Source organism: Centrocercus urophasianus, unplaced genomic scaffold, assembly GCF_019232065.1.
Source record: "Centrocercus urophasianus isolate 14NV4802_14NV808 unplaced genomic scaffold, USGS_Curo_1.0 seq_9, whole genome shotgun sequence".
Classification (NCBI taxonomy): domain Eukaryota; kingdom Metazoa; phylum Chordata; class Aves; order Galliformes; family Phasianidae; genus Centrocercus; species Centrocercus urophasianus.
The window spans coordinates 24,586,510-24,609,388 of NW_024885532.1; the positions used below are offsets into that span (position 1 = coordinate 24,586,510).

Here is a 22,879-nt window from a genome sequence, read left to right on the forward strand (position 1 = left end):
CAGTGACACAAACCTGCTCAGCATTCAGTATCAGGCTAACACTGAAAAATGGAAATTCCCTAAAAGCAAGGCAAAATGAACCATTCCAGTATAAACTGAACTGAATCCCACACAAACATTAAAATAGAGCTTTTATTGATGGAATAACAAAAGTGCTTTTCTTAAATATTTTTCAAAATACATTTATACAACTTACAATAATATATCCAAAATAACTGTATATACAAAACATTACCTTGCTTTATGTATGTGCTTTTTTTTTTCTGAAAATTACAAATCAACTTTTTGGCAAAGTTCAACCTTAAGAGGTGATAGTTTTGAAGGTTAGAATAAGAAAATAGAACCTGAGGGAAAGTGACACTTGAGTCCATGGACAGACAAGGAGTTCTCCATTTAGTTAAATAAAAATGCTTTAGTGATATTTTTCACATTACAAAAATAACAGAAAAGAAGAAAAAATGATGATGGATGCTTTTCTCATCTTCTTACAGAGCAGCTTCTCATTCTTTCATATACAGATAAGAGTGCATGTCAAAAATGAATGCAAGTAAGAACAGCAGTGCCCTGCTGTGGTTCTGGTGTGCAGTTCCTTAGCTGCTGTTGATATGGTTCACCTGATTGGATCTGCGATGGATTTCTTCCAGAAAACTCTCCAGCTGTTCTATCAGCATTCGTTTTTTAAACCTGTATTTGGAACAAGGCATTAATGAATGCACATAATACATCAAGTATCATTAGCAGAGCTTTTACTGAACTATCCTTTTAGGTACACTGCATGATGGCATTGCATGTACTGCTGCTTACCAGAACTTCAGGAAACTACTAACTTGCTTCTCCATTTTGTGAGAGAACACAAACCAGGGTTACTACAGATCTGTCCTATTGTGTGGTTAAACATCACTCAGCCTTCATAACACCAGAAAAATATTGTTTTCTATTTCCAGAAGTTCTAAGGTAAAGAAAACATATGAAAGAACTACAATCCTAAAGGTAGCAGCAGCTTTTAGGGATTATTTGCATGCCTTCATGGCACAATCACAGAGGAGACTTTGGTTCTGATGGCAAAATAGCCATCACACAGCACAGAGCATGTTTCAAGATGATGAGAAAATACAAATTAAAAGTTTGAGAGAAACTGAAGAAAATATAGATGTAAACCATACTTGGAGTCTCTGTACTTTCATTCCCCACAGAGTACAGAAATTTGAGCATGAGAACATTGTCTCCTTTGCTCAAACCACTGTCTTGCAGCATGCTGTTCCTTGTTGCTTCCAGCTAACCCTACCCTTGTGACATTTCTGCATTCAAGAAGCAACTTCTGACCAATGCTTTGGCAGCTCAAAGCAGCAATGAAAGGATCACACACTTTCTCAACTCAGCACTATTCTGAACTGTACTCTGAGTTCAGTACTATGATCTTATTAAATTCTGGCAAAAGTATGTGGTTCCCAAGCAGGCCTCCCAGTCCGTGCCTGTTCCTCACAAACGTGCATCTGCCCTAATTCCCAAAGTGCAGACTTCCCCACAATCCCAGTTGGACTATGGGGAAACAGAACTCCCATTCCCAATCACTATCTCTTGGAACATCCATGCTATAGGTATTTTTCCATCCTTTTCATCATGGTTCCCAGTAACTCATAACAGACCCACCCTCCAAGTACTGCTTCACTTCCATTCATCATTGCTTCCCTGATTCTTATTTGTTGCAAAGTATCAACCTGGGAAACATGGAACTAACTCCTCATTTGCCCAAATAAAAGCCAAATAATTTAAGCTAATAGCAAAGTACTTTGTTACATAGCATATCCTAATAAAAATTCAGCATGTTTATATTCAGTGTCAGTACTCTGAGAAGTAACAATGTTGAAGTCCATTTGAAGCAGCTGTACAAGCTAACAGGAGATACTTCCTAGAAATTAAGCCTGGCGAAAGGTGGGAAATACAGACTATTAATTTACCACATCAGTGTGAATCCTTGTGCCAACAGAGCAGCACACTATGGCCAGCCCTACAATACATGTCCCAGGCTCTTCTTCCAAATGCTAAACACTATATAGCATGCAGTTTTCTCAGGACAACAGAAATATTTCACCATAGCAACTGATACTGTAATTAACATAATTAAGCATCAACTCTTCCTAACTTACCTGTCAACTCTGCCAAAAAACGCAGAGCTTCCTGATTTTTCTAGGTAAAAACTTCTCAGGTAACTGCAGCTACTGAGCATTAATGTTCATTATTATTTTGAGGTTGTATTAATTCTTTCCAGCACTTATACTACAAATGGATATTGTTTAGCATTTTCTTTAGGTAGACACATCAGATTTTATGTATTTAATAGCTTAATATTCTCTGTTTAGAAAACAAAAGAATACTGAGAAGTTGTCAATTTGGAGAATTTTGATCCACATTTTGTCAGTTTTTGCTCTAGACTAAAGGGTGCTGGATAATCTCATCTAGATTCCCTTTTCCCACAAAGTCTGGGAACCTTTTGAAGTCACTTCCAACTTAGGCTATTACATGATTCCACAGTTCTATTTAGCAGAGAGTATTTAGTGCTGAGACCATAAATAGATTGTTATGCCAGCTCCAGAAAACATTGAGGACCTCTCACTTTCCCTGTCTAATTCCTCCTATTCCTTCGCTATATCACTTTTTCTGTGCTAGGTTCTAAAGCCATCTATTAGGAATTTGCTGTTCAACAAGGACTCCTTACAATTGCTACTCATACCCACCCCCTGCTGAGCCAGAAGTTTACCACCAGCTATAAAAGAGTCAGCAGAATCGAAATTTGACATTGAGATGTGGAATCTCCTCAACATTTCACAGTCAACCGGGAAAAAATAGAATCTATTATGCCCCTCACCTTGGTTTTTGCCTTTTAAAAATGATAGCTTTATTTGTTCCCAATTTCTGCAGCATCTTTTGCAAGATGCATCCCTGACTTTCACTAAGTAGTAGAAGAACTACATGGCAAACCATTCCCAAAGGAAGAAGAAAACCCTAGATTATTTTAGACATCTCCTCTCATAACATTCTTTTGGATTAAGTTCCAGAACTGAATGGAAACTGTTTTTAAACACAGGCTTTCTTGCTGCACTGCTCAAGAACTTTCCTAAGTCTCTGTTATAACAGAGCTCCTTGGAGCAGGGAAACAGACCAAGCACTCCAAACTTGAACTGCATGCTGTGTCATCACAGGAATCAGCTACCAGTTAGCAAAACTTAACCATCTTAACTGCAAAGAACTGGGACATGTTTCCTACAGGGAGCAGGGAATTTTGGTTAAGAGTGATAGCTTGCCTGGATAAGGGCAGAAGCACCCAGAGACAGAACTGCACAGAGATTGTAGGTAGTGTTATCCAGGTGGATAACATGACTGCATTATAATCACCTAACCTAGGAGGAAAAAAAAAAGGAGGGAAGGATTAAGCTGCTTTTACGTACAAACTAATAATATTTACAACAGTCCAAAAGAAATCAAATTGGCAAGTTTTTCTACCAGTAGATAGAAAAAATTGTTGGCTATGGTGACACACAGGATTTAGATCTGATGCATCTGACAGCAAGACAACTGCTCCCAAGTTTGTAGGCAAAGAGTCAACGTGAGATACTGGAATAGACAAGCTGTGCAACAGAAACAAGAATTACAGTGGCTCCAAAGAGTCAAATTTCAGAGGCACAAATATTCCAACCTCACTAAGGGCTGCCAAAGACTACAGGAGAAACAGTATCATATTGGTGACAGTGAGGAAGCATGTGTAATCTACAGACTATGGAACAGCTTTGACAGGTGATAAAACATGAGAGAGATCAAGCAAAAGCACGATAAAGAATTACTGCTAAAGGAAAAACATTATCTAAATCAATATGACCCACTGTGCTGGCAGTACAATGCTAGAGAAGCTCTATAAATGTCCAATATTCAGTGTACATTGAACTCCCAAGCACAGTTTTACACAACGATCACTGATTTTTATTTAATCAAGATGTGAGCAATAATACCACAGGAAAAAAAAAAAAAGAATTCTAAGGAAACACAGGAGGATGAAAAACTATTCACTCAAGCAATCCTCAAAGTTACACAGCCTAAATAATGTTTAAATCCTTAATTCCTTTTAAATCCAACACTCTTGATTCCAATCATAACTTCCTGTTTTTCCTTTCTCTGAATGGTCACATAGCAGGGTAGGCAAGTACAGTCTAAGGACACCTTAAGGACAACTGTCTATCTGGTTTAACAACACGCATTTTAAAACTCCAAACTCTTTTTCCTACTGACAAATTACCACCTGAGGTTGTAGAAATAGAACTACTCTATTTCTAAAGAAAACCTGAAGAGCAGACACATCTTCATAGAGCACATCTGGATCTCAGAACCAGACAAGATTTTGAGTCGATGCAGAATAATGAATTTGAACTGTTTATGAAAGTTTTATTCATAGTAAAGCACAGTGTCTTCAAGTTTTCAAATTAGCAATACACTCTCATTTGAACCCCAGAAGTTAAATGATTTTCTAATTACTTTTCTTCCTACACCACTGTTCACTTAATCTTGTGATGATTTAGCAGTTACAGCTACTAACATTAAGACAGTATGAAGCAAAAAGCATCAGGAAGCTTGTGTATTTCCAGTGTTTTTTCTTCTACAAAATTATTTACCCACAGTACAAAGCATTGTGTGGGAAGTTTAAGACAAAGGACTGCGTGGATGTCAAGCTGTTACGAGTAGCAGTAGATGGTGCAGTTTTATAAGATTAATACAATTCAGTGACCTACCTTGAAGCTTCTTTAATAACATTTTGCAAAAATATCAGTCTGGTTTGTAAGCTTCCCTGTACATGCTTCAGTAAAAGGAAGATTCTTTCATATTCTTAAAGAAATAAGAGCAAAAACAGTTAAACAGATGTCTGTTCTAACATTTTGCTTCATGTGAACAAGGGCAAGAGAATTAATTCAGCTTCTGTGAGATTTTAAGTTAGATCATCTAAAAACCAGGCTCATAACAACACATATCAACATTAACTTTAAAAACCATAATAAGACGGTGGTGTTTAAGGTATTACTGGGATACCTATAATTCAAGTATCAATAATGAAGATCATTACTTTCATGAATACTGACAGATTCAGTGATATTTTAATCATTCATCCAGCAAGTTTTTATAAGATGCTTTAAAACAAATCTATCTAGCTTTCAATTCTGTTCCACTCTCACAGTTTAACATTTTTCTGAAGGTAAAACAATGTTAGTTCTTTGCCTAGCTCTCATGCCAGTCATTTAATGAAGGAATGTGGAATACTTACTTCTTCCTGGCTTTCGGATCTCTTTCATAATTTGTGCTCTCAGCTCCATATTAATCTCCCTGGAACTTCTGCAGGGCACTGTTTTTTTCCCTTTGCTGGTTGAAGATAGTGGCAAACTATCTTCAGTATTTTGTTCTTTACTACTCGATTCATCATGATTCTCCAAAAATCCATCAACATTCAAGTTATTCCCTATATGCTCATGGTCTGCACCCTCTATATGAGCTGCTGATCGATCCAATGAATTGAATGGAGAAGACATTGAAAATTCAGAATCCACAGCATCTGGGAAATCATCTGATGAAAGTGAGTCTGTAACATGATTCTCTACCACATCATCCATTGCAATCTCATTATTAGCTTCTGATGCTAAAAACAAGTGAAAAAAATACAATAAAAACCAGATTACATTTACAAATTCTACCTTCTTTATGATCTGATAGAGGTCACTGAAACTATAACAAACATCAATACCTCTAAAACTATGCTTCTGCTTATCTATTATACTTGCCAGGCACAAGAAAACATTTGTTGGTTGTTCTTTCAGGGTTGTAATAATGAGCACATTAGTTTATTTCCTGTCAATTAATGGCTTAATAAAATCACAGCTATATTCTTCACATGAAAGGGAAAATTGATAAATGTATTATCAACAAAGCAAAGAATGAACCTGTAAAATGTACTTTTACGGCATACTTCTCTTTCCTTATTAAAGTGAACTGACAAACTTAGTGAACTGACAAACTTATTGAACAACTGTTGCTCACTGGACAGCAAGAGCAAGACTTTTACAGAGTACCTCAGCTCAATGCTAAGAAAAATAAATTCACTGCACTACAGTGAAATTCAAAATAACCTCACGTCATGATAACTTCTGGAGCCTGTAAACCTGCAGGAAAAAGAACACCCTTTTGTTTACATTGTCTCCTTATTTAATACAGGAAATACATTGTTTATACTGGGAAGTTCACATAAGAGAGACTTCAGTCTGAAGGGCTATGTGATAAGCCCCCACTGCACACTTCAATACTTCATTTCCAAAATTTGCCCTATTTGGGAAATCAGCCAATGAGTTTTCTATATAAACAAGCTTCTTACATAAAATTAAATAAAAACCAAACTCTCCACATACAAAAATTCACTTACTTTTGTGAACAGCAATAGGTTTAACAAGGTCAAGCTGTGCTTGTGTGATTGGTGATGGTGGTCCTTTTCCTCCAATGTGGTTATTCACAACTGGAGGAGTTTGTGGTCGACCTCTGAGCAGGGGAGACATACACCGACGCCTTTTTGGAATCCCTTGCATACTTGGTTCTCCAGGTCTTTTATGCTTATTTTGAGGTCCTGATACAAACTCATCTGCTTCATCTATCATCATTCCCTGTATTAAATGGGTAGAATGCTTAGAACTTCAATCCAGAAATACATAATGTAAAATGTTGTGAATACTGATGCGGTGATGCTTATAAGGCAATAATGAACAATATGCCACTACTTATCAGCTTCTCAAATGGCAAATGAAACATGATTAGGTATTATCTATACTACAGTGACAAATATTTCATTTATACAGCACTTTGAAGGCATAACACTGGTTTCTAATAAAGACTGCTCTTCATATGATAACACTGATGAAAAACACCTGAGGAACATCCTTGTACAAGATGCCTTCCCAAATTGGGAAATACTTGGAAATACTTCTCCTATACTTCACTCTTTGAATAGTCTAACCAGCAGCAGACACAACAGTAAGTTTTTAAAAAAGCTGTATGGAAAAGTCACCTTTTTGTCCAATTTGAATGGATTGCCAAATGTATGGAGCCTTCGGGGTTGATCAGGATCAAGCTCTCGGAGTGGAGAAGGGATTTGTTTTAGATATTCCTGGTAGTTTCCCATTTGTGCTATAGGTACACTGTGAACTTGATCTGTTGTAAAAGGATGATTTATTAATATATTATACTAGTGTCATGGGAATTCAGCCTATATCCACATTAACATCTCAGATTTTCAGTCTTTTATCAAATGCATTAACAGAGTAGATATGCAAAACTCACCATTATTCTCACCTAATTGGTATTTACAACATCATGCTTTGAGTGCAGAAAGCTTGCTTAAATGAATCTGTCGTGTATTCCATCATGACATGGAAAAAGCAATAGCTGTCATGCATGGATTTTAGTTTTCCAGAGTGTCCCATAGCTTTTCAACAGGTAGATGGGTGGAAAAAAAAACAAGACTTGCAATAAATTTTATCTAAAACATTACTACAAACAAAACCTACAGTACTGCAAAGTAGTAATGCCATGCTGCACATAGCTTTGATAGACATCTATCCAATTTTGGGTACATCACATGTAATTGTTGAGACTGGCACGTTCTTGAAGCAACAGTGATTTTTTTGCCACTGGAATCAAAGTCTCAAAATCTACAGGACCTGAAAACTTACAAATTTGAAGTTTCTAAGCCTTTCATCAAGCAGAACACAAGCCACCAAAAACAGCAGAGAAAATAATTGTAAAGTTTTGATGTGTTTGAATCCCTTCACCAAAGAGCAACTTGATTTCAAATGATGTTCTCTCACTACTTAAGTCAGATGAACAACAGTGACCAAGTGATAATGCAACTTTCATTTGCATTACCCATTTTCTCCACTTTTTAAAATCATCTTCTATTCATTAGATGCTCTAACATAGTGCCAGAAGACATAAATGAAAGTGAAAATGAAACAATTATACAACTCCTGTTGACCTAAAGGGTGAAAAAAATCACACTGACAGCACCTAGTGAGTAAGCTCATCTTTCCACTGTTCACAAAATACTTCCTACATAGAAAAAGATCTTAATGTTCAAAAATCCCCTCAAGTTTTCTTACATACAACATGAAACTTGGTGAAAAAAAATAAGTGAACAAAGAACCCATAAGTAAAAGGCCAAGTCTCCTAAGACTAAAGGACAGAGCAGTGAATCTGCATCCTCTGTACCCAGCTGTTCTTCTTCCAATTAGCTAAGGAAAAAAGTCAAGTTTAATGGCAAATGGCTGCTAAGCTTTTATGAATAAATATTTGTGGAGTTTTCAAAATTTAATAAAAGCAATATCACAAAGGCAAAAAAAAAAAGCAAACACGACTAACCTTCATCTTGTCCTTTGAGGAACTTCCGAGTACTCTTCAGTAAGTTAGATCTCATTCGTGTTAACTGATCCAAAAGATTTCTTCTAGGTATATCATAAGCATTTCTAAAAGTTTGAGGTTTCAAATCCTACGGTTTCAGCAATTAAAGTTTCAATTAACACAATGCATGGAACAATATCTAGCATTTCAATGGTAGTATATTGAAAATAACAACATTACACACAGTGGTGCTTACCTTATTCAGCAAAGCTATTTGGAACCCAGCATACTCCTTCATATTGAAGTCTAGAGGTCTATGAGGAATTTCCCCAGTAATCCCCTGTAGCAGATGTTGAAAATCGTTCCTATGTGCCATAGACAGGTTGTGTGATCTGCTTCTGACCTTAATTCCAGTCTCTTGCGCTACCTTTTTGCCTACAGAGCCAATGACTCTATCGGACTCTATTTTGGCCTTAATTTAAAATAAATAAATAAATAAAATTGACAATATGCTCTCAAAAGAATTAGTCACTTATTCATTTTAAATTCCTACCTAGAAGATTCAACAATGTGCTAACACACTATGACGACCATAACCAGGATGAGTGCTTAAGGAGTGCTTAGTACAAAACCACTTAATGTTTACTACAATTTCAAATATAGTGAACAGTTTGTGCCTAGGTTTTCTGCATATTTCTCCCTCTGCTGCCCATTACTAAGCACCAATATGCATGCAATGCTTTTATTTTCATAAGTCATAATTTGACTGGCAATTCTCTGCAAGTCTATCTGTACTCAAACTGTTTTCTGCTGCAAGAGCTAAATGCTAGCTTTCAAGACTGATTCTCTCACAGCTATAGTTGTGATCAGTCATACAATGGTATCAGCTTTCTAAAAGCTCAATACAGTCATAACATTAAATAAAAAAATAGGAAATACATGAAAATACCCAATCCTATTTGACCAGACAGACCTCACCCCCAGCACTGTTAGATTTGTACCAAAATTAAACATGTTCATAAATGCCAACTTTGGGGCAGAATACAGTTGAACAAAGAGCTAGAATTTGCCAAGACAATTTGCCAGTGTTTGTTTTGCAGCTTTATATAAATTTGCAGACTACTCAAAATCTGAATTTGTACTTAAGAATACTGTGCCTGTACTGATAGAATCTTTCAGAAGTGAGAAAAGCTTTGTGTACAATTTGCAGTGTATGTCACAGCATCTTAAGAGTCCACAAAGGCTAGATTGAGAGATTAGTTCACTTAGTAGAACACTGAGCAATGTGACCATGATTTGCTAGAATATGCTCTAGAATTCAAGTTTGCTCCCCTGTCAAATAATAGCTTATATCCACTTTTTTTTTGCTGTTTTAATAAAAGCTGATCTGTAAGAACTTGTTAGCTACGTGAGAAGTACTTGCGCTACTATTAAATTTCAAGCCTGTTGCATTCTTCCATTATGTTGCACAAGAAAGCTTAACATGCACAGCTCAACAAAAAAGCAAAGGTAGCAGGGCAGAAATGCCTTAGCTGGGGCAGGGGACTAGGCAGAGATACATGCACTATTCTGAATAGCATCAACAACTTCATAATTTTACAAAAGGTCACTTGCAACTTTTGTATGTATACTTATTTGAGATTATGTCAGTTCAGTTTTCATTTACTGAACACTTTCCATTTCAAAAGCCACATTCTGATTCAGATGCATCTAAGTACAAATCCCTATTTTCAGAAAAGATGCTGGAGTAAGATAACATGTTTTCTTTTGGACAAAAATATGCTACTAACTGTACACGTAAAAATGTTCCTTAAATACAGGAGATCTTAACATGTACCTCCATATCTATCTATACAGCCCACTCTAAATTTATCTTAAATGTTTTCTTTCAAATCACAGAACCAAAATACTTCTTTATTAATTGCTTATGGGAAGGCATTAACTTGATCTTCCTGCTCTTTTTCCTTGAAAACTCTTGAACTTGAGTATTTTAAGATATTATCCTGATATTACAAGTTTTTACTGCTCTTGTGCTTCAACATTACCTGCTGACTCAACTTTTTGAGATATGAAATGACACTGTAACTAAGTCCATATTCCACATTGTCAGCTATAAGGTTTGGTGCTCCCATCATTCTCACAGCTTTCTTCAAAGGCTGAAACATGGAATATATTGCAAAGTCATATTTAACTTTACAAGCGTTACATACATACTTTAAGTAACTGCCCCAGATAGGACATGAAGTCCTTAAAAACAAAAGACAGATTTTTCAGGACAGGTTTTTTTTGTTGTTGTTTATAAGTATCATTCCATTCACACTGAATCAGTCATGAACAGAAATCATTTATTAGTTACAGTTGTTGAATTTTATTGCTATACTCAAATTTCAAGTCTTCTCACAGGACTACAGTGAAAAGAGTATCACTGTACATAGAAGTCCAGTTATTCTCTTAAAAATATATATTCTACTTGAAATAGGTTAAAAAAAAAAAAAAAAAAAAGCACCCATACTGGAAAGGTAACTATAGCTGTTTAATAAAATAGAAACTTGAAAACCAAGTGATCTTACCCCAAGATAATAAGGAGGCATTGTCTTCAAATAGCTTTCAAATGACTGCAGCCATTTTAATGTTGGCTTTGCCTTGTGTACTTTAAACAAGTCATCTGATGGTTATGAAAAACAGAGACACAATGAAAGACAGGTTTTTTTTTTTCCCTAGTAGGAGAAATGCTAAGAAAATACTAATTCCTTAATGCTTAACTATATTGTTTTAACATATATACAACTAAACCAAATATACACAAGAGATCAACACATAAAAGATTAAAGTTGCAGCCAAAAGATGGAACCTGATCAATTTAATAAATGAGATGATAGATTGAGAATAATAGCTACCAATATAAAAGAAGTGAGACTACATTTCCAAAAGAATGATTACATAAATTATTCTTGCACTTTCGGCACAAGTCAGGGAGATCACAACAGTTGTTTACTAGTGAAATAAATATTATCATGGATGAAATTGCTTAGCATTCTAGCTTTCTGTAGGTATGACTAATACTGTCAGCAGCTGGATAAAACTCTTTAGACCAGATCAATTTTTCAGTTGCTTACTACTAAAGATTTTATAGTCTGGTACTTACCTAGCAGTGGAAGAAGAACTGGATAATTATAAGGCATCACAAATAAATTCACACAATTCAGGGCTGTACTAGCTTTCAAGTAACCAAAAGGATGACCGAGTTCACTGTATTTTGCACTATTGCTCACATACACCTGCAATAAAACACATTACAAGTTAAGCACATTTTGATGTATTTTGTGAATTTAAAGTTTTACATCCTGATTACATCCTAATTTGATTCTAGAGTAAATTACATGACAAATAGCTTTATAGAGACTTCATTTAAGTGTGTATTCTACTTGCCTGCCAGCAGGTCTGAGGGGATTTTCTTTCCAGGATAAACTGGGTCAGTGGTGAAGGCTCTAACTCATATTTGTCAAAAGGCAGTTTGTCAATGACCATCGGTTCACAGTCAGTGCAGGAGAATTTCACCACAGGATGAGAAGTGCGAGGTGGCTAAACGTAAGCATTCCACTGTTAATGAGTCTGCATACAATGACTAAAGCTTCTTTGTACTGTGACAGCCAAAATAGACTATTTAAAAACAAACATTTAAGGAGCCTACTGAATACAGGATTCATACTTATAAGTCCTAAGCACATCATTTGACATTGGCACTGTCGTGAAACATCTTGGAAATTAATTTTCTAAATATTAATCATTTTACCTACTAAGTTTACAACAGTAAAATTTCTTACATATACACAAAAACTGTACAAATGGAAGTAAATCCCTGCGTGGACTTCAACACTACTTTGGGGCATGCCCACTTTGACCCTGCAGAACTAAGCTTTGTACTTTCATATTTGTTGATTTTCTCTGTTTAACAGCACGTCTCCTTCTGGGCAAATTTTATATTTAACAATTTCAAACTGAATTACAGTGATTCATATGAGAAGAGTTTATAGCAACTCACATTTTAACTGGAATTGAGGCAATTTAATTGTAATCTTTTTATTAATTACAGGGAAAAAGCCTTTCAATCTCAAGTTTCAGATATAAGTTGCTAACACTTGTAATTTCTTTTGCTGAACAGAGGCAGCAAATTTTTATGTCATGAAATTTGGAACCACATGCCTTACTTTGAAGGACTTTCAGGAGAGGAGCTAAAGCTTTTATACTTACCCTTAACCTCCTCCAAGGCTACTAGAATCTGAGGAAGATCTCACCTGGGAAGTCTCCTTCCATTTAGTCTCTTTACAAGAAGTCAACTAATAAATACGTAAGATGAGCTACGGAAATACAGAGTTTCTTGGACCTTCCTAACACCTCACCTTGAAAGTAATTTTTCCTACAAGTTTATAAACTTTAGTCTCTTCCTTTTAGGATGAGCCAGCCAAATGTTATCTGTCCACAGAGCTGGTCTTGCCTTGAGTATCTCCACTCTGAGGAGGCTGTACTGTCCAAGTGCACACAAAACAGGAGGCCCACTCAATTGAAGGAACTGCAATTCTCTTGAAAGAAGATGCCTCCAATAAATAGTTGTGGCGGAGTTTCTGACCAAGCCATGAAGCAGTTATACTAAGAATAAAAAGGCTGCAAAAGAAGTTGAATGCTAAGACTTGAGTAGTCCCATAAGTTTTGACTGGACAGCAAAACTATTTTTTACCTCAAAGCAGTAAGAGCAGCCATTTACATGTTGATGTACCAACAGAATCATTAGCAGACTTTTGCATACATTTAAGAATGCCTTGATTGTACCATCTACATTATACGAAACAGTTTTGAGGTAGCCTATTTCAGATAACTCCACAGTGTATCAGGGGCAAAGAAAAATGTGACTACAAATTCTTAAGTAAACAGGATGTTAAGTTCTAGCACTATATAGTCATAAAAGTCAGGAAATACAAGTCTTGAAACACTATAAGCAAATGTAGCTCCCTCACATTGCATAGGGAAGGTTCAGTTGGGAATTTCAATTGATGTCTACAGGAATTTAGCTGCATGTGCAGTAATCCAATGTTTTGTGCAGTTATGAGAGAGGTACACACACTACGAGAGCAAAGTATTTTTTCACATCTTCTTGCAATTTAGCTTCAAGTTTTCAGTGATTTGGAACGACAGTTCTTCACTTGGCAAGATCTATTTTAGCAATGTCAATCAAGATCCACAGTAGCAGACAAATCATAGAAACTTTTCACAGTGAAAGGAAGCAGATATACCATTACTGACAGTGATTACAAGAAGTACAGAGGGCAGAGCAGTTTTTTCTGACAGCAGTTTTTTCAATATCCAATGCTGTGGCTTTTTGCTTTTTAAACGACTACAAGATTTATTATATTGGTTTGCTTTTTTGTTCATGGAATGGGGACAGATCCCAGCAACACCACATCTACAAACTTGACTAAAATTTCATACTTGCATCATTCTACAACAACCTGTATTTCACAGTAAATTTTGCAAACATAATATAATTTTCATGAGCAGCTCAGTGAGCTAATCAAACCACTTTTGGATCAAAAATCAACAAAAATCATCATGAAAGACAGGGAAGAATTATACAATTCCACACAAGTTCCACTTCAATGATTTTCAAAGACAAGTAGAAATAAATATTTTATACTAAAGATTAGTCTTCATACCATACAAAAGGCACTGGCATATATTATTTATGGAAACAAGAACAAGGAAAACTAATTCTGTAGATAGCACTTTAAAAAAAAGGCAAGTTTCTCTACTTGGGATAAGCTAGAAATATAGTTACAGCAAACAGTAGATGAAATTGCATCCATCAGCTATAGTGCAAACAGAACTATCTCAAGGATGCAAAACTGGTAAGATCATACAATCTTCTTTCTATTAACATCATGTTAGGTAATAAAATTTAGTAGTCCATTATCAGACCAATTCTGGCTCTGATTTCTGGCTTGGTACTTTAAGAGTTTTGACAAACAGTGCGCATAGACTAGGTTGACTTATCTGCTACAGTCACTTTCTTAATGCTTCAAAGTGAATACCATGTTACTTGTTCATGAGCAAATTATCTAACATAACAGCAATATGGATTTTCATGTGACATTCCTTAGTTCATAGAGCTTTTACAATGGCTCCAATAAAGCACATCTCTCAAGACTTAAAAATAATTAGGTAGGAAATTCAGGAGTACTCCTCCTTTTATTTTATCTAACTTCAGTACTTACCAGCGTTGGTGAATTCTGATCTGGCCAAAAAGATTCAGGAACAGGCCAGTGACCTATAGGAACCCCAGTTTTAGGGTTTGGTCTAACATAAATGAGTTTATGACAGCTGTGCCAAGGCTGGGGTCCAAAGGGCCTAGTTATATCCACCTGTCCATCTATAAAGGAAAAATGCTTTATAAATCAAAATAGTATTAAAACTCAAAGAGCATTTATCAGCTTCTGTGAAGAGTTCAAGAACTACGTTCCCAGGGATGATACTCCTTCAGTTAATATTATTTTCAAAAAACACTTGTGCAAAAAAGTAGTAATGATGAAAAGACAAGTGAGCATTGGATATTTACAGAACCACAGTTGAATTATCTGGAGCTCTTTATAACCATTAGATTGCCTTTCTCATCCTATTATTATTCCCAGTTAACCTTCATATCTCCATGCTTAAAGACAATACTTGATACACACAGTTAAGACTATTGGGCTAATGTATTGCAGCAAAGGAAGATTAGAAAATCCCACAAAAGCCTCCCAGAAACATCCCAAAATGGACCTAGGCTACATTTAGAATGAGAATTTAAGGACACCAGAGTTATACCTGCTATTCTAAATTTCAATTTTTCCTTTGGTTTTGCAATCCTTATATTAACTTCACTAAACTATACTGACATCATCATTGTCATCTGATATCAAAGTGTGAAAGACATCAAATACCATCAATCGGCGAGGGATCTGGTCCAGCTTTTTCAAAATTTATTACCACTCCACTTTGCACTTTTTGCACCAGTGATTCAAGACACTGATTCAGCATTCTTGGAGAGCATACACAGTATGATCGACCTGGAACAGAAAAGCCAATGTTGAAGTTGCTCAGTGTTCTGCTCTTACTTTAACTTAAATAGATCAAAGCCGCTGTTTTGTTATACTTAACAAAATAGGTATAGATTACTGATTTAAAGCATATGCCAAACACTCTAAGGACCAAGGCAGCCTAGTGAAGCAGTGATAGTGCTACCTGCATCTTATCTGAAATGTTTGGGTTCTAGCTCCTTAATGACATTAGCTCAAATTCCTGGTTGAATCCATGGAAAATGGGCTCCCCCTTGTGACGGACATCAACACAACTGTCGAAAAATTTCAGTCAAAGCACTACTTAGCACAAGCCTACGTTAGCCAGGAAGTAATTGAATCAGATTCTTTTGGAGTGTTTAAAATCCTTCTGCTTGCTTTCTACCAAATCTTCTGCAATGGATCATAAGTATCACCACATTTCAGCATGCAATCAAAGCATTTTACATAGGAATTAAAAAGCTAATGCCCAAATTTGAATATAATTTCTAACAGGTAAGAGTTATAAAGGCAAGAAAAGCAACAATTTTGCAGAATTCCTCTGCATTTTACACTGCAGAAATCCTGCATTGCATTGTGCGTTCTCTTTAAAAAAAAAAAATATCTTAATCAAAGCAAGCCAAAAGTATGGGGAGTGTTTAAAGTATGACAGAATATACTACAGACTCAACTGCTATAATTTCTAATTATGATACTGAAGAGAATTTTAAAAACGTTTTTCCAATAAAATGCTAAAGGAATTAGATTCAAATTCTTCCAAGACAAGTTACATCTGAAGCATTAAATCAGGGTCATTAGATTTATTGTAATCAAGTCCTGAGTTTTCAGCAAGTAAGAGTTCACCCCACATACCTGATTAACAAAGCCACGTTCAATTCATTTTCTAAGTCACTGATTTGTCAAAGGAAGCCAGGGCACCTACCTCCTGTGACTTCACACATCGGTGTGATTGCAGAGTCATCCACTGGTACCCCTGCCATCTGCTCTGATTCTGGTGATGAAACACCAGGCAAACGAAGTACTAAAGCAAACAACCTCTGATCCCATCGAAAGGGTTCCTTAGTCAACTCGCTCCCAGGCAGAGGGGAATTGAGAGGTAAGTGGAGCTGAAAAGGAATTTAAATCTGTGAGTAGCTACTTGAAAAATAAATCAAGTTACATAGTGATAGCAAACCTATATCCACTTATAAACACAGCTATAACCTTTCCACAGCTATTTATGATTCTCTTTTGCTGCTGTACAAGCAAAACTTAGTGTAATCAGCACTTCAAAGAAATTTAAGGACAAGATGAGGCAAAAACTTGAGAACCACAAACTGAGTGGGAACCTCCACCTTCTGAATATAAACTTAAGAATCAACAGAATATCTTCTTGGAATTTTATCTGTAAGAACTAATTTTCTGCAGAATAAGCCTACTGTCAGCTATCTTCTGGTGGATTCTTCAAGTTAAAAGGCATAGCCAAGTGAAAAGCTATTTTTAACTTAAGCCTACTAGAGAAGAAGCATAACTTGGGTATAGCTGCCGAAAACAATCCAGCTACCATGACAATCTGATCCAAATAACTTCAAGCAAATCAATGTGGTGGTTATGTCATAGCATCAGAAAGGAGTGACTTTAGCTAAGTTGAGTACATCCCTCAGTCATACTCATACTTTCTCAGTGCTCTAAGTAAACAACAGGTTGAAATCAATACCGAAATCTAAAGTGTTCTTACTTATACATAATCAATAACAATAGCTACAGCTATCTACACAAGGAAGAACTGTCTGCTGTGCCATTGTATTGCCTCTATCTGGAAAGAACTAAATGATTTTTAGTTACTAATATTAAAAGATACCACCCAGGGACACAGAATAGATGGGGATCATTCATTTTGCTTTAGGTACCAATAGAAATAGTAGCAACTCAAGAGTTTCCAACTTCAAACATAGTTCACTGTTAATACAGCAAAAATATTAATTAACAAGCAAAGATCATCAGAACATCTCAAATTCCTGTACAATTATAACTAGAGTTAACTGAAACAAGAAAACAAATCCATGCTTTAAAAGGCATTCAGAAGACATCACTTTTTGCAGTTACCTTATGCACAAATTAGTGGAGCAAAACATTTTAAAGTTTTAAAAAATAATCAACTCTAGAGAACTTGTACAGATAAACTAGGCTTATAACAAGTAATTACAGGTTTCAGAAAAATGAGACAAACCCCCAGCAGATGTTGCCACCATCAGTACAAGCAAAATCTTTGCTTCGTTAAAGCAATGTAGCCACGAGGGTAGGAAAAAATCCCCAGAACAATGGCCAAGTAATACTAACAGTTCCATTACCTCACCACGTGAAAGGGTTAAACCCAAAAGCAGAAACCCAAGAACAGCTGCTAGGATAAAACTCAAATGTTTTCCTCCTAACACAGCATTCAAAAAATTCCAAACCTGCATCTTATCTCTACTTCAGCATCAAGTTTCAAAATTTGATGCAAGTCCACCAAAGATACATTTTAGTTCACAGTGACTGGTTAAAGAGTTTGCAAAAAGTTGTTGGAAAATGTTTCGGGTTTTTGTTTGTTGTTTTAAAGTTTAAACTGAAAGCACAGATCTTAGTTACCAAATCAGAAACAAATTATTTCTGCTTATTTATTTGCAAGCATGTCATATTAGGAAAAATACATGCCTCCATCTTCGAAGAATAATTACTTTATGCAACCTCAAATCCAGATAGAAATGAGACAAAGCCATTCAGCATGTCAGCAGGAATCAGAATATTGCCTTCTCAGAGCACCTCATAATTCCTCCTGAATCTGTTTTTGCTGTTACAAGCATACAGCATGTTGAAGAGCACCATTTTCCCCAAATGTTTGATGGGAAGTTGCTCAAGGGGTACTTGACTATATATGTGGTTTATTACTGATTCATATATGCCCTCCCCCTTTTTATGCAAACAGAACCCAAAACCTGCTCAAGAAAGGAAACTTAAAGCTAAAAGAATAGCCAGGTTCTTCATAAATAGCGTCCAATCCCAATAGTAAGATTCAATTGTAAGCACCACAAAGTCATCTATTGGGACTATTATTTAGGAGTCAATAAACTTTCCAACACAGATCTCAGCCAACAGATGAGTAAGATTTAGTGGTTCTGGAGAGCACATTTCCTTGGCAAAACATACCTTCATAGCAGCACTATATCTCTCCAGGCAGCACACATTACAGGGTTCCTGTCTGACCCTGCCCCAGCACTATTCTGAGTTCAGTGCATCTCAGACTACAAAACCTTCTTTCAGCTCAGCTGGTTATAAGTGAGCAAACCCAAAAAAACAAAGCAGGTCACAGCAGCAGACCACTGCAACATGCACAAATTACTACCAGAAATGTTTTTAAAATCTAAGACCACATGCAAAGCCAGCAGTATTACATCATATGTCCTCACTCTCTTCCCTACAGTCTAATTTTGTTAAATTTAACATCCATGTTATTGGAGAAGTTGTAGATTCAAACCAGGCTTCATACTCCAGAAATGTTAAGCTCTGTCTTTTCACACTCAGCACTGTTCATAGGTTTTGTTGCTGTTGTTTTGAAACAAACAAAAAAAATCCTTCAAAACTAACACGTATTTACTGTAGCACCACAACAACTGCATACCTAACAGAAAATAAAGTGGGCCGGAAACCTGCAGCTTGCATTTTCTTTCCCTGCACATTTCACATCTTTTCCTATTTTATCCTTCATTTTGGTTGTTGAGAGAAAGATAGAACAAACAAGTGAAAAAGAAGTTATTTACCAACAATGGTCTTCAAGGTTGTCTGTGTTGAATAACACACAAGTGCCCTCATAACCTTGTAACTTAGTATTGGGAAACAGATTTGTTTTTATCTCAAGACTTATTTGTAAGAGTATACACAAACTCTACTTTTTCCTGAAGGTTTTTGTCGTACCCATGACAAGTAGATCTATAACATTCCAAGCATACTCAGTATTCCACCACTAGAGGACAGTAGGATGAACAGCCAAGATTCAAGCCCAGCTGATAAGAGTCCTTCAGAATATCTACTTCAGATCCTTAGGAAATGCCAGCATCGGTTTCCTATTATTTTCTGTATTATCATTTGCAGTTAAAACAGAAAACCACTTCTATAGGACATAGTTTCAGATCACAGAGACACCATCTCAATGACATGACTGATTTTGCTGTTCTAATGCTAACTATGTTAACTACAAGCAAGTGCACACTCAGCTAATAGTTGCACAGTATTCTCATCTCATCTCAAGTGTTCTGGGCCTTGGCACCAAATACTGAAAACCCACCAACTGCTAAGAGAAATAACTTGGATGAGGAAGCATGGGAACACACAGAGAAAGGGATACATCACCTACTTGTTGCACAAGTAGATTAGAAACCCAGATTTGAGTTGGAAAAGCTACTTTTAAAAATATTGTTGAGTATTTACAGTTCTTGATTACTGCTGAAAGTAAGGAGGATCTTGCCTCCTTACTCGTCACAGTTATTACAGCCAGGATTTAAAACAAATCCTGGAAGGGCTTGATGTAGCAATGCCAATGGCTTTGGGATGAAGAGTCCAAAATTACCAATTCCTCCCATAAGAGTCTCCTGTAGCAGGAAGAATTCATAAGAATGGCAACAAACAGAGGACAAATAACACGACTGATGCTGTCTGTTTGCATAATCATGCATCAGTACATCAATGGGTCAATAAGCCAGTTCCATGCTTGCAAATGGGAGTTTAATGCTTCATACTAAAATGAAGTACATGTAGAAGGAAGATGTGGAGAGATATCCCAGAAGCTGCAAAACTTGAGAAGTATGATATCGGATTGACTAGCCATTAAATTATAACATTCTGTAATGTAAAGAGGAATAAGAAATACTTTCAAGCAATTAAACATTTTCTAAGGGAAATGTCAGGAAAAGGCAAAGACCAAATCTGAGGGACCATGACAGAAGTGAATGCCACTTCCAAGATTTTACAGCATCAGATTTATAATTAATGATGGTATTCAAACAGTGCAAGTCCCTCAGTTCCTTAAGTTATAACTGAATAAAAGTGAATCAAAGGAAGAATCTGCTCAACATGCCTCACTGAACGTAGAACTGATGCAGACACTTTTCAGTACCTCAGCACTGGTTCATTAGAAGTCAGCGTTTGAAGGACTGAGATTCTTAAGTCCTTTTAATTGGTGTTGGTACTGATGAGAGTTGCATAGACTGCACCGTTTGTCTTTAGTCTGAGACAAAGCATTAAACTCCGGAGGGAAAGGACAAACGAAGAATTCAGCCAAGAATTCAGGCTCTGAAATAGAGTTTGACAGCTTATAGTAGGGCAAGTGACAACGTTACAACAGTAATAAAGCCAATTTCATTGGTAAGAACGCAAATGTCCATCTGAAAGAAAAAGTTACCTTCATCTTTCCTACTGGCTTCACACAGGCAGCAGTAAGACAGTCCCCCACACTTAGGCTTCTCTTGTAAAGGCTGAACACGTGCAATTTTCAACCTCGAGCGCATTTGCTTTAGAATCATAGAATCACAAGGTTGGAAAGGACCTACAAGATCATCTAGTCCAACCATCCTCCCAACACCACTGCTACCACAAGCACTAAACCAAATCTTGCAGCTCCTCATCAAGACGCCTCTTGAACTTTTCCGGGGGCGGCAACTCCACCACCTCCCTGGGCAGCCATTCCAGTGCCTGACCACTCTGAGACAAAAAGTTCTTATGTTTAACCTAAACCTCCTGTGGCCATTTCCTCAGGTCCTGTTTGTTGCCCAGGAGAAGAGGCCAAATCCCTCCTCATTACAACCCTCCTTCAGGCAGTTGTAGAGTGCAGTGACATCTCCCCTGAGTCTCCTCTTCTCCAGACTGAACAATCCCAGCTCCCTCAGCCACTCCTCATAAGACTTGTGCTCCAGACCCCTCACCAGTTTCGTTGCCCTTCTCTGGACATGTTCCAGGGCCTCAATGTCTTTATTGTAGTGAGGGGCCCAAAACTGAACACAGTACTCGAGGTGCGGCCTCACCAGTGCTGAGTACCCACTGATCACCTTTACGTACCCTCACTCCACGATGTCAGTACCAGATTTTACAGCTTTGTCATTCAACATTGAAGTTGCTCATCCTCAAGGAAGGATTTACATGACTATTTGACCAGTTTTATCTTTCAAAAATAAAACACATATTCTGCTGTTAAGAGTGCTGCTACATACTGTAGAAAGCTTGTCTTCTCTTTAGTTTACACTTGCTCACCAAATTACAGTTAACACGAAGTTGCTATTCTACTTCATAACTTAGAAGGTTAAAAAACACAGTAGAAGTTTTATAAAGATAACCTACTTGATGTCTTGGATCCAGGCATGCCTTTTCAGTTACTGGCTATGTCTATTTGTTAGTAGTCCATATAGAATTATCAAGTCATTCAAGTGTCTTCCTTCTATGTCAAACACGTTACAAAAATGCTCAAATATCACTTTCCACACAAGCAACTTCTGTAAGTGTTATCAGAATGCAATATAATAGAGTATTAACAGAGTAGAAGTTCAAGAAACTGATGAACAATAATGTCTGATAAATTACTCTGTATACTCAAATGTGGTGTACCACATAAAAAGTCTGAATACTCCTCTTAAGTTTCAAGACAGGCATTTGAAAATTAGCCTTGCCCTTGAAAGGAAAATGAATTTGGAGTTTTGTTTTTCTACTGCATGAAATAGATACTAAGACAGTCACACAAAGCCATCCTTCCTGATTATTTTTTTTTTTAACATCTTTTTAAGGAAATAATTCAGTGCAGTCATTAAGCTAAAACAGTCTGGTGTCTCAGCATTAACTGATTCTGAGTTGGCTAGATATTCAAGCAGATAATCCAATATATTAAGGCCTTTTAGTGCTTTAAAAACTGTACTACAGATTTAACTTGAAATATATTTCTTCCACTCTTACTTTTGATTATAAGGATATTACTGATCAGATTGTAATCACTTTAAGAGCCTTCTGTGAACAATGTATTTCATATACTGCCCAGCAACAATTTTCTTTGGGAAATGACTACATTAAGTTGGATCTATATGTACTCACATTTAGATCAGTTAAATATTTAGATGTTTCAAATAAATCAGTTTCTTCCACTAACATATTTTAAATGAACTCACTTGAAAGAAATAGTGAACTGAGTCTACTATACAGACCAAAGTTGCACTACATGCTTCTGTCACGTGATAAGAAAAAAGAGCAATTTAGATTCTGACAGTACTATTGTATAAAATTACTTCGAGATAAAGGAAAAAACATGCAAGTTTAAGCTATTAATGAATGCACCTTACAGTAGGATCATAAGTTTCTCCTCAAAG

The 22,879-nt window shown here is 36.4% G+C and overlaps 1 protein-coding gene across 2 annotated transcripts in view; it reads right to left on the reverse strand.

Moving 5' to 3' along the window:
• Window positions 1–118: 118 nt before the first annotated feature.
• INTS6 (integrator complex subunit 6) overlaps window positions 119–22,879 on the reverse strand; it is a 42,014-nt gene continuing 19,253 nt past the window's right edge. The window contains exons 5-18 of one of the 2 annotated variants that reach the window (XM_042839147.1): window positions 16,444–16,627; window positions 15,387–15,512; window positions 14,682–14,836; window positions 11,845–11,997; window positions 11,561–11,693; window positions 10,986–11,080; window positions 10,461–10,571; window positions 8,672–8,887; window positions 8,437–8,563; window positions 7,088–7,230; window positions 6,452–6,686; window positions 5,306–5,674; window positions 4,779–4,872; window positions 119–684 (exon numbers count right to left, since the gene is read on the reverse strand). In XM_042839147.1, the coding sequence (XP_042695081.1) occupies window positions 591–684; window positions 4,779–4,872; window positions 5,306–5,674; window positions 6,452–6,686; window positions 7,088–7,230; window positions 8,437–8,563; window positions 8,672–8,887; window positions 10,461–10,571; window positions 10,986–11,080; window positions 11,561–11,693; window positions 11,845–11,997; window positions 14,682–14,836; window positions 15,387–15,512; window positions 16,444–16,627 (2,235 nt within the window). In that variant the 3' untranslated portion in view covers window positions 119–590. The remainder of the gene's footprint in view (window positions 685–4,778; window positions 4,873–5,305; window positions 5,675–6,451; window positions 6,687–7,087; window positions 7,231–8,436; window positions 8,564–8,671; window positions 8,888–10,460; window positions 10,572–10,985; window positions 11,081–11,560; window positions 11,694–11,844; window positions 11,998–14,681; window positions 14,837–15,386; window positions 15,513–16,443; window positions 16,628–22,879) is intronic. The other variant, XM_042839148.1, reaches the window with a different exon arrangement.